This window comes from Rhineura floridana, chromosome 8 (assembly GCF_030035675.1).
Source record: "Rhineura floridana isolate rRhiFlo1 chromosome 8, rRhiFlo1.hap2, whole genome shotgun sequence".
NCBI classification, from domain to species: domain Eukaryota; kingdom Metazoa; phylum Chordata; class Lepidosauria; order Squamata; family Rhineuridae; genus Rhineura; species Rhineura floridana.
The window spans coordinates 113,060,841-113,077,195 of record NC_084487.1 but is presented as its reverse complement, the minus strand read 5'-3'; the positions used below and the strand labels follow the sequence as shown (position 1 = coordinate 113,077,195).

At 42.4% G+C, this 16,355-nt stretch overlaps 1 protein-coding gene across 24 annotated transcripts in view; it reads left to right on the top strand.

The window, feature by feature from the left end:
* The window catches only part of MAGI2 (membrane associated guanylate kinase, WW and PDZ domain containing 2), a 1,014,264-nt gene that overhangs the window by 756,658 nt on the left and 241,251 nt on the right, over positions 1 to 16,355 (top strand). For 18 of the 24 annotated variants that reach the window (XM_061582129.1, XM_061582110.1, XM_061582111.1 and 15 more), the window contains 3 exons: positions 12,648 to 12,769; positions 14,201 to 14,329; positions 15,140 to 15,322. In XM_061582129.1, the coding sequence (XP_061438113.1) occupies positions 12,648 to 12,769; positions 14,201 to 14,329; positions 15,140 to 15,322 (434 nt within the window). The remainder of the gene's footprint in view (positions 1 to 12,647; positions 12,770 to 14,200; positions 14,330 to 15,139; positions 15,323 to 16,355) is intronic. The other 6 variants (XM_061582120.1, XM_061582118.1, XM_061582117.1 and 3 more) reach the window with 2 other exon arrangements.

Sequence of the window (16,355 nt, the reverse complement as noted above, 5' to 3'; positions counted from 1 at the left end):
GTGAGCTTGAAGTTGTTCCTTGAAAAAAGTGAGATAATTACCTATTTTCCCCATGAGTTTTTATTTTTTGTCTTCTTTTTGTCAGCGTATCAGCCTTCTTAAGAGCAATTTTGTTTCCATTAGCAGCTTCCAATTTTGCTGTCAAATTTATTTTGTCATAAGACCTTATGTGCTTCTTCATTGTTTCTGACACTGTTTCCAGCAACATGCAAAGGGCTTCTATGCTCATGAGAAGCCACTTCAGCAGAAAAGAATCTAGAATAGGAAAATGGAGGGGAGAAAGAGGGTGCTTAAAAAAAAACTCTGCTGTTTCCCCCCACTTCAAAGAGTTTAAGCAAAAACACTTTTGGAACATAGGAAGTTACTTTATCAGACCATTGGTTCATCTGGTTCACTGGACTTCCCCAACCTGGTGCCTTCCAGAAGTTTGGGACTATAACTTTCATCATCCCTGACCATTGGCCATGCTGGCTAGGGCTGATGGGAGCTGCAGCCTGGGAAGGCTAGTCTACACTGACTGGCAGCATTTTTCAGAGTTACATACAGGAATCATTTCCAGCCCTACTTGGAGATGCCAGCGAGTCTGGACTTTTTGCATGCAACTAGAACTTCTGCTGCTGAGCTCCAGCCTTGTGGGGACAGGCAAATTATAGGGGAGAAGTAATGAATGGGAGAATAATTAAGAACCCCTCCTTTTGTTGCTTCTTTATTTAAAATACTTATGGGACCCTGTTCTGGGGAAAGGCCCATCCAAAGCAATTACAATCAAAAACAGCAAGAAATTTAAAGTGCAATAATACAAAACTGTAAAACTATAATTCTGCAGCAATTCTTTTGTCTGAGGTGGGGAGGTGATTTTAAAACTGGTGTCAGGACTTAGATGTACAGCTGTGTAAGTAAAGTAGAGTTAGCCCCTTAACTCCAGCAACTCTTGGCATCTGCTAGAAAACCTGCTTTTTCTGTTGCATCCCCTCTGCTAAGTTCAGAAGAGATTGCAAGGGCTGAGCCAAATATTTCCTAGTGAATATATTAAATGTGAAAAGGGAGGCTTTGGGGTCAGATTCCTATTAAGAAAATTGCCCTTGCTCTGAATTAACTTCATTTCCCCCAACGACACAGGGTGAAGTCTTATGTCCACTTTCCTGGGAGTAAGCCCGATTGGACTTACATCTGAGCAGACATGTATAAGATTCAGCTCATAATCTTTTTGGCAAAGTTGGGCTCACTATGAATAAGATGGCTGGTTTGGAGAAAGATGCTAAAGTTGCTGCCCTGGGCTCCTTTTTGGAGGAAGGGCGGGATATAAATCAAATAATAAATGAATAAATAAATAAAAATAATAAATTTTAAGTTGTAATCAGTTGGGGTTGTGAAGAAGCTCACAGTGGTGTGAGGAGCAAGCTGCTTAATGTATGTTGGGGAGCATGATGCCCCTGGGCCTGTGTGAGGAAGTTCCTTCTCTCTGCTGTGTCCTCTATGCCCAAAAGGTACTAAAAAGGGGGTGCTTTTGAGGTGAAGTAAACTTTTTTCACAGAAAGCATCTATCCTCTTCAGCTTAGCTCTTTGGCAGATGCCAGCATGTGCTGAACACAATGCAGATTTGGTTTTAACACCACAGTTCAGCTGCTTGATTTTGTGCTGTGCTAAAAAATACCCAGTTCCTATACAAGTCACCACACACTGTCTGCAGTCACACAGTCAACTCCTCGTGTGTTTCTGGGATTCAGTTTCCGCTGAGTATCAGTGACAGCAGTTACATTCTAAGGAGGTTGTGTGACTAGGCCTGTAGTTGAATACCAGCTAGCCATGAAGTCAGGATGAGGAACCTCAAGCCTGATGGCTGAATGCCTTGTTATGTGGCCCTCAGGGCACTCTCCAGGCCACCATCATGGCTAGAAAGTATCCTTGAACACTGATAGTGCTTCTTCCTTGCCTGGATGGGGGATAGAGAGGAGCCTGGGAGTGAGTGTAAATACAAGTCTACTGTACAACTGGCCCCCAAATTATGGAATGATGTTCCTGACGAGGTGCGCCTGGCAACAACACTGTTATCTTTTCGGCGCCAGGTCAAGACCTTCCTCTTCTCCCAGGCATTTTAGCATGTGTTTTAAATTGTTTTAAATTGTTAAATTGTGTTTTGAATTGTTTTTAAAATATGTGTTTTAAATTGTATGTTTGTTTTAATGTTTTTGGTTGCTATAAACCGCCCAGAGAGATTCGGCTATGGGGTGGTATACAAGTGCAATAAAATAAATAAAATATACTTTTGCTTCTGGCACCACCTACTACTGGCAGGTGGCCCCTAGAAGGTAATATGGCCCGTGGGCTCAAAAACGCTTCCCAGCCCTCCATTAAGGTCTCTAATGTAGCAGCTGTTGCTAATGTTGGAGGCATAGCAAGAGCAAATCTTGTTTGGGTTCTTTTGTTGCATTCTAGAAGGAAGATAGAGTTAAGATCCTCCAGCTGGATAGGCTTGCCTCACTTTACCTGTGCTCTTCTCTACCTAACTTCCTTCCGTTGTAAACTGATACTCTCAGAGAAGTTAACCTGCCCCTCCTTCCTTTGTCTTCTTTGATTGTCCAGAGAGAGAGGAGACATCTCTGTCTTTGTTCTCTCTCCTGAAGCATGAGGGCAATACCCAAGTCTGGGCACTGCGCCTCCAACTTCATTATTTAGAGCTAGGTATGCCTTACCTATCTACTATGCATTTCTATAAATAAAGTAGCTTTTTCTTATTTCACTAAGTCTTCTCAGTGATTTAAATGCAGGGTAAAAGCCTGCTCCTTAGGTAAATACACACATTGACACATGCAGCTCAGACTGCTGAGTTACTCTCCATATGCATAACAAAGGTGATGGCTCCAGTAAGCTATATTGAATTGCAAGCCGTGCCTGAAAGCTAAAAAGCTAAGTACCATGTGTGATTTACAAAAGAGATCAAAAAGAGACTTTATGCTAGAGAAAGCAAGCAGAACAAAAGCAATCATGACTGAAGAATCAACACTTAAGAGCAGAGTTCCAAGGCTAGAGAAAGACAATTATGCAATTTGGAGTCTTTGAATGATGGCACTTTTGGAAGGGGAGGAACTGCATGGAGTTCGGGCTGATCCTGAACCGTCAAGAAGCCGCTGCCTCCTGGCAGTGCGAGCAAGTGCAAGGTTAACTCTCTTCTTATTTCTGCTTTATCAGATGAGGCACTAAATGTTTGCATGGACTGTAAAAATACTAAGGAAATATGGGGAAAGCTTGTAGAATGTGTATCAGAGGAAGTCTAAAAATCACGTGATGTTTCTCTATAAATTGCTGTATACGCTGAAGTAATCTTAACACCAAGAGTTTCAGTCAACATCTGGAAAGATTTACAACTCTGCTCCGAGAATTAGAAAGTTGTGGAAAATCTTTGGATGAAGCTTTGCAGAAGCTATACTACAAGCCTCTCTAAATGACCATCATCGGGTGGTAATTTGCATACTAGAACACTCGGATCAGAACTTGGATCAAATGATGGCATATCTTAAAGATCATGACTATAAGGAAAGACCGGAACAAGCTGTATCTGAAAAAGCAAATTTTACTGTGGGCAGAAACAGCAAACTAAGGCAGGATAGAGAGATGAGTCATGCCCCAAAGCCACAGCAGGGAACAGATAAATAAAGAATTGTTTCAAATACAAACCTCCTAATCTCCTTCAAAGAGACTGTACTAGGGTAAGAGAGGAGAAAGAGTTGATTTTGAAGAGAAGCAAGCTGAAAGAAAAACAAATAGCCAAACTAAAGTGAAGCATTCCAGTTATCATGTATCTGATGGAAAAAAAATGATTATAAAGCCAGATTTTTTACTCTCGGGCAACAACACATTTAATAAATGATAAAAGGCTTTTTAAAAACTTTAGCCCGCATACACAGAATGTGATTACAGCATCAGGAAAACTTTTCTGTTTGCAAGGAATAGTCACTGTGGAGCTACTTTACAAAATGCCAGAGGGCACCGGAGAGCTTGAACTGAAAAATTCTCTATTTGTTCCAGCTTTTAAAGATAATTTAATAAGTGCCACAAAATAGTGGAGGTGAACCTCATTTATATGATAGAATTTGTCATGCTTTAGACCAAGGAGAAGTGTGTTGTACTGCAAAATTGAAAAATGGACTTTTGCATATGGAATATTTTGCAACTATGCATGCAAATACAGCGAAACAAAACTGTGATTCTGAATGCATGCATATTTGAATGGTACATGCCAGCTTAGCCAGAATCAATGCTCTAGAGAAGGAAGATTTGGCTAGAGGCATTAAAATTGGACAATGTTAAGTCCATAGAAAAATGTGACTGTTACATAAAGACATAAAGTGTGAATCCAACATTTCCTAAGAAAAATAAAAATAAAACCACAAAATTTCTAAAATTAATTCACACAGACCTCGGTGGACTCAGAACGTTATTACAGGGCAGAATTTTTTACATGCTTATTCTCATAGATGATTACTCAAGGTATACTACAATGTATCTACTGAGAGAGAGAAATCAAATACTTCAAAAATTGTATCCAACAAATTTGGCAGAAAGCCCCAAATTATAAGATCCAGCAATGCAGGAGAATTTGTGTCCAGAACTATGCATGACTTTCTATGTGAGGTAGGCATAGAGCACCAGACTATTGTCATTTACTCTCCAGAACAAAATGGGGTCACAGAATGCATGAACCAGAGTCCTGAACAGATGATTCGTTCCTTGTTGGAAGATGCACAGTTACCACAGAAATACTGGGAGGAAGCAGTGGTTACTGCCACCTGTCTGCAGCACTAATTTCCTGCAGCTGCAACCAACAAAACATCTGAGTTATGGCATGAGGGCACACCAAGCATGTCTCACCTTTGTGTGTTCAGATGCGAGGCCTTCATGCACATCCCGAAACAAAAGAGATAAAAATTTCACAACATTGCCAAGGAATGAATATTCATCAGATATTCTGCAACACTGAAGGAATACTGAGTCATAGGTGCCAAAACTGGCAAAGTTGGAGTGTACAGAGCTGTTCACTCTGATGAAGGAAAGTACACACAGCAACCAGAATGGGTGCCACACCAAACAGATGACAGCAAAATGAAAGAAGAAACTGAGCTATTCATCCCCAACAGAAGGCATCACAGTAATACACCAGCAGAGGAAGACGAGGAGTCTGAGCCAGAAGGGGCATCAGAGCCAGAAGGGGTAGCCAAAGCGCCAGCACCAACACACCCTGAATGTGCCAACAAAGGTGTACCACCAGACAGACTTGCTTACCTTGTGAGAGATGAAATTCCAGAGCCAGAGACCTGGAAAGAGATTGAAGCCTTACCCAAAGCTGAAGCTGAGAGGTGGAGGCAGGCAGACAAGAAAGAGTTGGAAGCCCTACACAAGAATAAAACTTGGACACTGACCAAGCTTCTTCAAGGAAGAAAAGCTGTAGGCTGCAAGTGGGTATTCAAGAAAAAGCCAGATGCTGAAGGAAACATTGAGAGATACAAGGCAAGACTAGTAGCCAAAGAATACTCTAAAAAGTATGGACAAGTCTATGATCAAACATTTGCTCCTGTAGTCAAACACGTGACCATCAGAACTTTTCTCAGTGTTGCTGCTAACAAGAACATACAGATGGAGCACATGGATATAAAAACAGCATTCTTGCATGGAGAAATCTACCTGCAACAACAACCAGGTTTTGAAAGAAACAAAAAGAAACCCTAGTGTGTAAACTTCAAAGGAAAAGAAACCCTAGTGTGTAAGCTTCAAAAATCCATCTATGGACTTAAACAAGCTGCCAGAGCCTGGAATGAGAAACTGAGGAGAATGCTCTTGAAAGAAGGCTTTGTACAAGGCATAGTAGAGCTATGCCTGTATTTCAGGAATAACAGATGGACTTACCTACTGATTTATGTGGATGATCCATTGCTGACTTATCAAGACCCACTGGACAAGCAACAACTAGTGAATCAACAAGGAGGTTGAAGTGAAGTGTCTGGGTGATGTCACTCACCACCTCGGAATACAAATTGAAAGAGAAGATGGATACTTCTTGCTCAGTCAAAGATAAAAAATCCAAGACCTTCTCGAGAGTCTAGGACTGAAGGATGCACATTCAGTTCCTACTCCAAAGGCAGTAGGATACCTGAAACCGGACCACAACAACCATGGGAAGACCATGAGAGCTACAGACAAGCCACTGGGAAACTTCTATATGTCAGCACTGTTGCCAGGCCAGATGTGGTGGTAAGCGTGGGATACTTGTGCAGAAAACCCCGCTCGCCAACCAAGGAGTGGGAAGCAATCAAGAGAGTGGCAAGATATCTGAAGGGCACTGAAAGCATGAAACTGAAGTTAGGAGCTACCAGAGATCCCAAACCAGTGGGATATGCAGATGCTGATTGGGCTGAAGATACTACAGATCAAAAATCCACCAATGGAAACAACATCTACTATGGAGATTCAGTGATCAACTGGGCAAGTAAGAAACAAAAGACTGTAGCACTCTCTCCACAGAAGCACAGTATGTGTCAGCTTCTGAAGTAAGCAAGACAGTTGACATGGCTGCTTGAACTGTTCAAAAGATTAGGCGTCTCTACCTGGGCCTATCATGATGCATGAAGACAACCAAGGATGCATCAGAATCATGGAGTCAGAAGGGGTGAGTTTACGAACCAAGCACATAGACGTGAAGCACCGTTTCATCAGAGATACTGTACGTATCACAGAGGACTACTCAAAATCAAGTATGTTTTCCTGGGGGGATGCTCTAGGACACAGACCTGTTACTTTTTTTTGCAGCCAGCCCCTGCTGGAGTCCCTCTGTCTGTCTCTACAGCCAATCAAGCCACTGCAGTTCCCGAACACAGAGTGTATGTTTGCGTTTAAAAGCTATGCCCTTTCCTCTTGCCTTAGGAGATCCAGAGAATACAGCTAGGTCAGGAGTCACTACAGATAATTGGCAGTCAGTATGAATCTCCTTGCATGCTAATTAGCTCCCATCATGTATTGTTGTGGGGAGAAGAGAGACACAAGGAGGGAGAGAGTCAGCAGGAGTTAAGAGAGGAAAGTTTACTGAAAAGAGAAGAGGAGCCAAGCCTGATTTAAGGGGGGGAGGGTTGCATCAGAATCTTACTAAAACAGAGGGCTTTCAAATAGTCCCACACAGACCCATAGCAGCCAACATAGAGGGTAGGTGAAGACAGCCACATGGGGGGGACGATGGGGCTAAGAGTGAGACAAAGAAGCATTTTGTCACAGAGGGGGAACGAAGGAAAGAAGGCTGAAAGAAGGAAGGCTGCTTCAGGGGCGTCACTACCGGGGTGCAGAGGGTGCGGACCGCACCCGGGTGACACCCTGAGGGGGTGACACCCAGAGCCGCCCCGCCCCGCGCCGTTGGCCAGCAAAGGAGCTGAGAAGCGCTCCGGGTCGGCGCAGCCAACTCCTCCTCGGAGGCGGGCGGGCAAGACCGACAGGAGGTGCCCGCTCGCTGGCGGTGAAGCCAGGACTGGCCTTCCACCACCAGCCTGGAGCGTGCGGTGAGCGAGTGCATGCGTGCGCATGCGCGCCAGACCAGCCACCCCATCCATGCACCTGGGAGGGTGCGCACCGGAGGTCTGCACCCCCCCGCACTCCCGCTAGTGACGCCACTGGGCTGCTTGTAAAATACAAGGTGCATTGCTTATAAAGCATTTTTTCTCCCTCAATGGTGCTTTTTGCAGATTGTCTGGGAGAAAGTGGAGGGGGGAGAGAGACAAATGTTTAAGAGTGGGGGTATTTTACAGACATCACTGAGCAAGACAGAACTTCTCACAGCTGATCAACAAAAAGCAGGTTTCTTCCCCTTTTAAATACAGGCCACCTCATTCTTCTTAGCCCTTTGCTCTTTCTGTCTTCCCCCACCCTCCTTGAGGCTCTCTTCCCCCCCACCAACTTTCTCACAGACAATCTGCAAAAAGCACAACCAAGGGGAAAAGAACCGGTTTACAAGCAATTCCCCTTGTATTTTACAGATAGCCTTCCTTTGCCCCCTTCTTTGTGAGGACATGCCACCTCACTTCACTCTCCACCCACTCCTCTTAGCCCTATTTCTCTCTCCCCTCTGTGCACCCTCTGTTTTGGCTGCAGTGAGTCTGTGCAAAGAGAAAGAAACACTTGTTAAGCACTGACCCTTGTATTTTACAGGCTATGTGCGAGAGAGAAGTCCTTCTCTCTCAGCTGATATGCAGGGGAAAGAAACCTGCTTTTTGCTGATCAGCTGTGAGAGGGACCTTTCTTTCAGGCAGTAATGCCTGCATCTTTGTCTCCACCCACCTCCATGGGCAGGGAGAAAGAACCACTTTGCTAGCTGTATGTTTGGTGCTTTGGGAAGCGCTGAGCACAGGGTTAGCCATGCCCCATGTGCAGTGATTTCCAAGCACCTGATTGCCAGCAGGCTGTTGTGGCTTGGGGACCCCTTGCAAGGGGTTTTGATAGGTGGGTTGGATAATGACGTCATGTGACTGACAGGTCACTTCAAAGGTGTGAGAGAGGATCCTTCAGCACACAGAGAGAGGCACTTTTCTTACAGCAGCAGAGGTTTAGCACTGCAGCCACCCAAACTATTATGCTAAGTAGAGAGAAGCTGCATTGTGGAAGAGAACATAGGGGAGCTTCTGGCCACAGCAGCTTTCCCCATTTCCACCTCTTTCACCAACTGTGTGTTTACCTGCCAAAGAGATAGTGCTGGAGAGATGGAAGGCTGAGGAGATAGAGTAAGTTTAGAAGAGGAGGGCAGCAGAGTTCAAAAAGTTTGTAAGAAATGTTGGATCTGGAAAGATGTATCTTTCTAGGATTATACCTATTAATTTAATTCACTTCTCCCGACCACATATCCTATTACAGCGTTTATTCATTCATTCATTCATTCATTAAAGGAGCAAAAGAGTTCCTGTCAAGATCTGCAATAATATGATGAAATCCCAGTGGTCTTAAAAGTGCAGCAGTATCATGTTCATAAAGACTTTATAGTCAGCATAAAGATCTGTGTTTTAATCTGCTGTCTAAGCTCAATAGGTTTGAAGTGAAAATTGCTTCCCATTTTTCATTATAAAAAGTGACACTGTTACACTTTCCTTTATTACTGGTGTTTAACAGATGACTTTGCTTCTAAGGAGACAATATCCCATTATAATATAGTGTCTTAATTTTGTCATAAAAATGGATAAGTCATAAAAAGATTGTGTAGCAAATTTAGTCATTGGAAAAAATGTGCTCTCCTCTGCTTCTGAAGACACCTATCTTTCTAGGGGCCAATTCATGTAACTCTCTCAACCTATGTGGCCCATCATTGTTTGAAGTCTTCCTGCGCTGATTTTCAGCTGCCTCATCTTTTTTGGTGATGCATTTCCTCTTTTTTTTTTTGGTGGTGCGTAAGTGGACACCCTAGCTTTGCATGCCTTTCTCATTTGTCATTAATCATAAAGTTGGAATTTATCAAAGTCATCTTGTGCAACCCACTGCCTGAAAGAACAGCGTCCAGAATGATCAACCTTAGTGATTCAGGCCAGTGTGCTATAGAGATTTTTAAAATAATAGGAGGTTTGTAAATGCTTTAAAATAAATAAACAGTGAGTATACTTCAGAAAGGTGCTTTCCAAGCAAATAGCTGCAAATCACTCGAGCAAGGAAGCCCCACTAGCACGGTGCACCAGAAGATGAGGAAGAAAAACTGGGACTTCTTGCCAGTTTGACTGAGATGCAGGGAGGGGGCAGCATGAATTTTAAAACACAGCAACCTATCTGCCAGTCACATGCTGCTCATGGATAAAACTTGTTCCAAAAGCATAAGCTCTATACTGCAAATAATAATTTGTGCTCTGAAATAATATTTATCCTGATTCCACTCATGATAGTCCCAAATGCCCCAGAGAGAGACCGAGGCAGGATTTGACCCCAAGCAATAAGAAAAAATGAGGTTAAAAATGTGTTCTAGAACAAAGTTCAAAGTTCAAAAATTCTTCAGAAAGACAAGACTGGTAACCAGTCCCTCGGGCAGCTGAGTGGGACCAAGAACTCAAAGCAGACGTGAGGTGGGCAAACTTGATATGTGCTAGGAATTTGGAGGAAAATAACTAGCCAGGAACTCTGTGCCAGTAAGTGGGAGTTAAGAACTGGGCCTCAGAAGTGGTAGTAGACAAGCCTAGAACTAGATTAGGATCGAAGGTATAATGGAACATTTTACACCTTAAAATTAGACGAAGCTGACCCTCAAGTTTCAAGTCTGGAAACAGGGTGAAAGAAAGAAAGAAAGAAAGAAAGAAAGAAAGAAAGAAAGAAAGAAAGAAAGAAAGAAAGAAAGAAAGAATAACAAGGTTGTTGTTTTTTAGATTTTTCCAGAGCAAGCTTACCTATCTGACATCCTATAAAACTCTGCAATTTCTGAGTGTTTAAGAAGTAGCCATTGATAATTCCTTTTGAAATTTGATAACATCAGCATTTCAATGCAGTATTCAGAAAAGGTATAAGAGCCATTTTAGAGGGTTAAAGAGTAAATAATGAGATATAGGACTTATATCAGGGGGTGCCAACATTTTTGGGCCTGGGGACACATTTGGAATTTTGAGAAAGTGCCATGAGCGCCAGTTACAAAATGTCTGCCATGGGGTGTGGCATAACCCAAAGCAGAGGCTGAGCCAGTTCTAATATGCACAAAGCAGGAAAAGGAAACACTCTCTTGTGCATTGTGGATTTTTGAGGGGATATTTAATGAGACCTTTGGTGGGCGCCACAGGAGGTACTGGAGGGCAAACAGGCAGCTGTGGACACGCTGTTGGCAATCCCTGGCTTTACATAGTGACAGAGCCATGGGGTGTGAGTCTTGGTACTTTTTTTATTTTTTTGACTTGTGACCATGTGGAGTAATAAGAAAGATAAAATAATGGTTCTGTTATTACACAGTGCCTTTCCTTCATCACAATGTAATCACAGCTAGACTCTGCAGTTCTTGGATTGGGAGAAGAGCCAGCAGGTACAGTTCCAGTGGGACTTGAGACCAGACTCCTCTGTTTGTTTATTATTTCAGCAATGCTGACATGGAAGTATTGGACATTTCCAGACAAGAGAAACTCAGCAGCTACCCTTAAGGCTGCTTAGTGAAGAGTTATATCTAATTTGGCTCCCCAACTCAGTGAGTTAAACAACAAGAAAGCAATGACTGTTTTGCTTCTTGTACTCTGTCTTCCCACTATACCCTGGTCTCCTGCCCTTCCATTGCTCTCAGATTTGTTTGAGCTCTCAGAACCTGTTTCCTGCTTTTGCTGTCTTGTCTGTTAATCTCCCACACTTCCTGCTACAAGTATGGCTTTAGGATACAATCCAGAGAAAGTTACGCATTCCTAAATCCATTGAACACAGTGGAACTTGAGCACACAATTAAGCTTTAAGGCTACAATCCTAAACACACTTCTTAGAGAGAAAGACTGTAATCCTGACCCTACTTACCCGAGAGTAAGTCCCATTGGATTCAGAAAGATTTACTTCTGAGTAGACATGGTTAGGCTTGTGCTGTTAGTCCTATTTAACTCAGCAAGTAAATATATTTAGGGTGTGCTGTCAGTTTCAATGGTACCTATTTCCATTGGTATCTACTACTAAATTTCAATGGTACCTGCTGATTTCAGTGGTAACTACTTCCCCAGATTGCAGTTGTAGACCTTGAACTCATAGACCTTGAACTGTTTGAACTTCTAGCTTCCTCTCCATATGCCTGTGAGACCTATTTGTTTAAAGATGCAATTAAAAAAGGAGCATTCATTATGTTTTACACTATGGTCATGGTCAGATATAGGCAAAAATCAAAGTAGCAAACATTTCAAAATATAAGATTTTTTTAAACTACATTGCCTACAATTATTAGGATTCTGTGTAAGAGTTTCCACTTAATGCACCTGTTAATTATGTTCTCAATGTTTTCGGGATCTGGCCTTGCTTACCTGATGAAATTTTCATTCACTTGTATTGATGAACAGCTGCACTGCTTGCTGCACTATTCTTAATGATTCTGCAGTGCCACATATAAATATACTATATGCACTAAAATTTAGTAGCTTGGACTTTGTGTTGTTGTTGTTATAGTTATTTATTTGCATCCTGCCCTTCCTGCAAGGTATACAGAAGGATATTTATGACTCACAGTGAAGTAGGTTAAGCTAGAAGATAGTGACTAGCTCATGGCCCTCTGTTGACCTTCATAGCATATGAATCTGGATTTCCCACATCCTAGCCCAGCACTTTACTACACCACATTCATTTTCAGCATTAATATATCTGATAACAATATGCATTCAAACTTTTCTAGCAATACTATGCATGAATTCCCCTTAGGAACATAGGAAGCTGCTTTACACTGAGGCAGACCTTGAGTCCATCAGCCTTGTCTATCCTGAGAGGTGGTGGTTCCCAGGGTTTCAGAGTGAGCCCTTCTCTGCTCTCCATGGAAGTGTTAGCCAGGAACTGAACCCGGGATCTTTTGCATGCAAAACACATGCTCTTCCACTGAGAGCTATGGTCCTTCCCCAAATTACATTGGTAAGCAACAATCACTGTTCAGACAGCAGATTTTGAAAATGACTAACAGTGACTGACAGTCAGTTTCTTTTTTTCCCCAGCCACATAAATAGGAGAACACAATTTGAAAATCCTGTTTTGGAAGCAAAAAGGAAGTTACAACAGCGTACCATGCCCAACACAGAACTAGGAACCAAGCCTATGCCGGCCCAAGGTTTCCGAGGTACAGTATCTTGTCAGCGCACCATATTTAAAACTAAAATATTTCCATTACATTTTCCAATTTTAGAGCAACATTATTAATATGTAAATATGAAAATGAAAGGTAATTCTATGTTTCCACAAAAATATGGCCCTGCATTGGCCATCCTGTTTAAGACAAAGGTTAAACTGATTAGCTGGAAGGACCATCCAAGAAAGCAAGAGCCCATGAAAATGTATTAATATACAAAGCCCTGAACAGCTTGGGCCCAGGATACTTTAAGGACCCCTGAGCATTTCTATCCCAGCCTAATCACTCAGATAATCCAGAGGAGCATTGTTAGTGATCCCCCAAGTTTCAGAAGCCCAACTTGCTTCAACTGGAAATTGGGTATTTAAAGTCACTGATCCTGTGCTGTGAAATACTCTTCCAGCAGGGATTCGGCAGGTGTCTTCGCTGCTAACTTTCAGACAACTCTTTATGCTTTTTTATGCTGACAGGCCTATTCAGTTATTTAATTATTTTTTAAGATGAGCCACTCATTTCTATGATTATTTTATATTGTTTTTATATAGTGTTTTATTGCATTTATATATATTGCTGTGTACACTGCCTTGATATTTTATATGAGTGGGAGGTATATAAATATTTTTATAAATAAAAATGAATTGTAAATAAAATGCAAGGGAGTGGTTCATTGGTCCTCTATTCTGTCACCTCAACAAGTAAGTTGGCACAGTGCTGCTCACAATGTGTAATTGATATATGTTGGTGCTCTTTGTTTGTCTCCTGGTCCAGCTGTAGGACCAAAAGATAGATGACATTAAATATGTGAATGCATTGAGCATGTCGGGGGGGGGGTTGCAGCTGCAAGGGGAGGAGGATGGTTGTGACTGCAAAACTGGAATGGTGGTGCATGGGTAAGGTGGTCGACATTGTGTCCCTGCCAAAATACCACCACCACCCAAAAAGCTACTGTTAGCCCTAGGAAATGTCCCTTCTGGAGATAATAGGCTAGTGAAGGGGACTTTCAGCAGAACCATGGAGTGGGTGGAAAGGGTGAAAAACCCTTCCCCGTATGCCATGGTCCTGATCCTGCTCATCCCCCACCTCGACAGCTACTATCATTCAAGGAAAAAATATAGTAAATGCATTCAAGCATTAAATGTCATGTTTGTTTTGCCCAAAGACATATGCTCAACCTGGGCAGTGTTTTGTTAGAGGAACCTGCACCTCCCATTGAAGCTGCCTGTGCCCCCTTAGGGAGCTGCTCCTCACATTTTGAGAACAATAGCTTCAGAGGTCTATTTGGTGGGAAGTTTTGGTAATAAGTATCTTGGTGATGCCAAAGTTAATGTAGGTGGGGAAAACTGGTGAATATATGGGATAGAGATTATTTTTTCTTTCATAAGCTTGTAGCCAAAGAATGAGGCTTCTTCTCCTTTATAACAGTAGAAAGCTCCTCATCAACATTACCTAGGCCCAAACATGTTCACCCGCGCCCTGCTCCTCAGAGGTCTCGCAGTGTGAGTGACCTGACTCAGTGTCGGTGGGACATTGCCGGAGTGTACAGGCTGTATGGTATGTCCAAGTGCTGCTATTTACCCAGGCTGCACTTTTGTAGAAAAAGTAGTGAGCTACATTTTTTTAAAAAAATCACCACCTTTTTCACCTTTTTCCATACCTTTTCTCACACAATAAAGCATAGAACAGAGACACTGGATGTCAGGTGATGCCTTTTCTTTTGCCTGCTGGTCTTTGTCACACTTTACACAGAATCACACTGCCAGTTGATGTCTAGGTCACTAAATTGTCTCACAAGTTGTAAACATTGTGTGTCTGATGCTAAAATCCTGGTTGTTCAAATAATGTGTGTTTGTGTATACATGCACACAGAGCCACTCACACAAATGCTGTATGTGGCTAAATAAATAAGTTGCACAGCTACTTAGTATTATTTTACAAAGCCATTTCAGTAGATTAAAAAATGTAACTAACTGCCACATTTCAACTTTTCTTTTTTAAGAACCCCAACAGTCCCAATCCAAATGGACAAGTTCACTAAGGCTGCAGTCCTATACTCACTTACTTGGGAGTAAGTCCTATTGTACTTAATAGGACTTACTACTCTTGTTGGCATGCACATAGGATTGCACTCAAAGACACTTTAGAAAGGGAAATCCTGCCTTTGCTGGTTTTTACCTTAAATAGAAGATAACTCACTAATGTTTTTGTTTCTCTGGGAACGCTTGCACTTTTATTTTGCTTTTATTTTTAAATAATGCCGCCCTGTTGCCTTTTGTTGCTTCTGCTGCACTTTTGGAACTCAGTCAATTTGTTTACAGCATGACGCAAACATTATTTGTTTTTTCTTTGTGTTGACTGATGTAGAAAAACCGCTCTTCACCCGTGATGCCTCACAACTGAAGGGGACTTTCCTCAGCACGACTCTTAAAAAAAGCAATATGGGCTTTGGATTTACCATCATTGGTGGGGATGAGCCTGATGAGTTTCTCCAGGTGAAGAGTGTCATTCCTGATGGGCCTGCAGCACAGGATGCCAAAATGGAAACAGGTAAGTCAGAGGCCTTCCTTCATTTGGGGAGAACAGATGAAACTTAGCATCAATTGTCATTTCCCACTTGTTATGAGCTTCCTGTATATATGTTAGACCATCACACACAGAGAGTAACCAGTCAGGTTTTTCTTTCTTTGTTCAGATGTTGCCATGGAGTGATTGCTTCCTCTTTAATTTTTTGGTTTGTGAGACCTACTAAATGCAAAATCAGAAGGGGGAACTGACCACATGTTTTCATCAAGCAGGAGGTTGAAAAGGGACCAGTTCATTCTTGCTTTCTTGGAGGCATCCGTAGCATGAGACTATTTGGAAGGTAGTCTCTAGATGCCATAGACCAGCAAGTCACAAGACTATCAGAGTGCAACTGGCACTTGCAAATCTTTGCTGTTCCGTAGACAGCAGTGCAAACAGTGTGCATTTGTGATTTGCTGCATCATGGCTTAATGCTCTGTACAGCCTCATGCCTGTTCTCAACCATCCTGTTTTATATCAGAGGAAAGTGAGGCTGCAAGAAACATCACACAAAAGAACACTCTGGGAAGAGGCACTGATGGCTAAACCACTCTGGCAATTGTAGCTCTGTGAGCAGAACAGGAGTCTCCTAACAATTCTCAGCACCCTTCAAAAACTACATTTCTCAGGACTGTGGGGGAAGCCATGACTCTTTAAAGTGGAGTAATAGTGGAATAAATGTATGGTGTGAATGTGGCCTCTATCAAGTATATCAGGGATGGGGAACATTTGGCCCTCCAGATGTTGCTGAACTACACTCCCATCAGTCCCAGCAATCATGGCCAATGGCCAGGGATGATGGGAATTGTAGTTCAGCAACATCTGGAAGGCCAAAGGTTCCCCATCACTTAAGTGCATCCATTGCTCCATAAACATTCAGTATTATTTGACCAACCCACCATGTACTAAAATCCAGTTGATTCTGGGGTTTTTTATGGCATCTTGTGTAAACCTTCTTAAGTGCTATCTGCCTTCTTTCCTTTCTTTCACTTTTGCATTCATACAGAGCTTCACACAA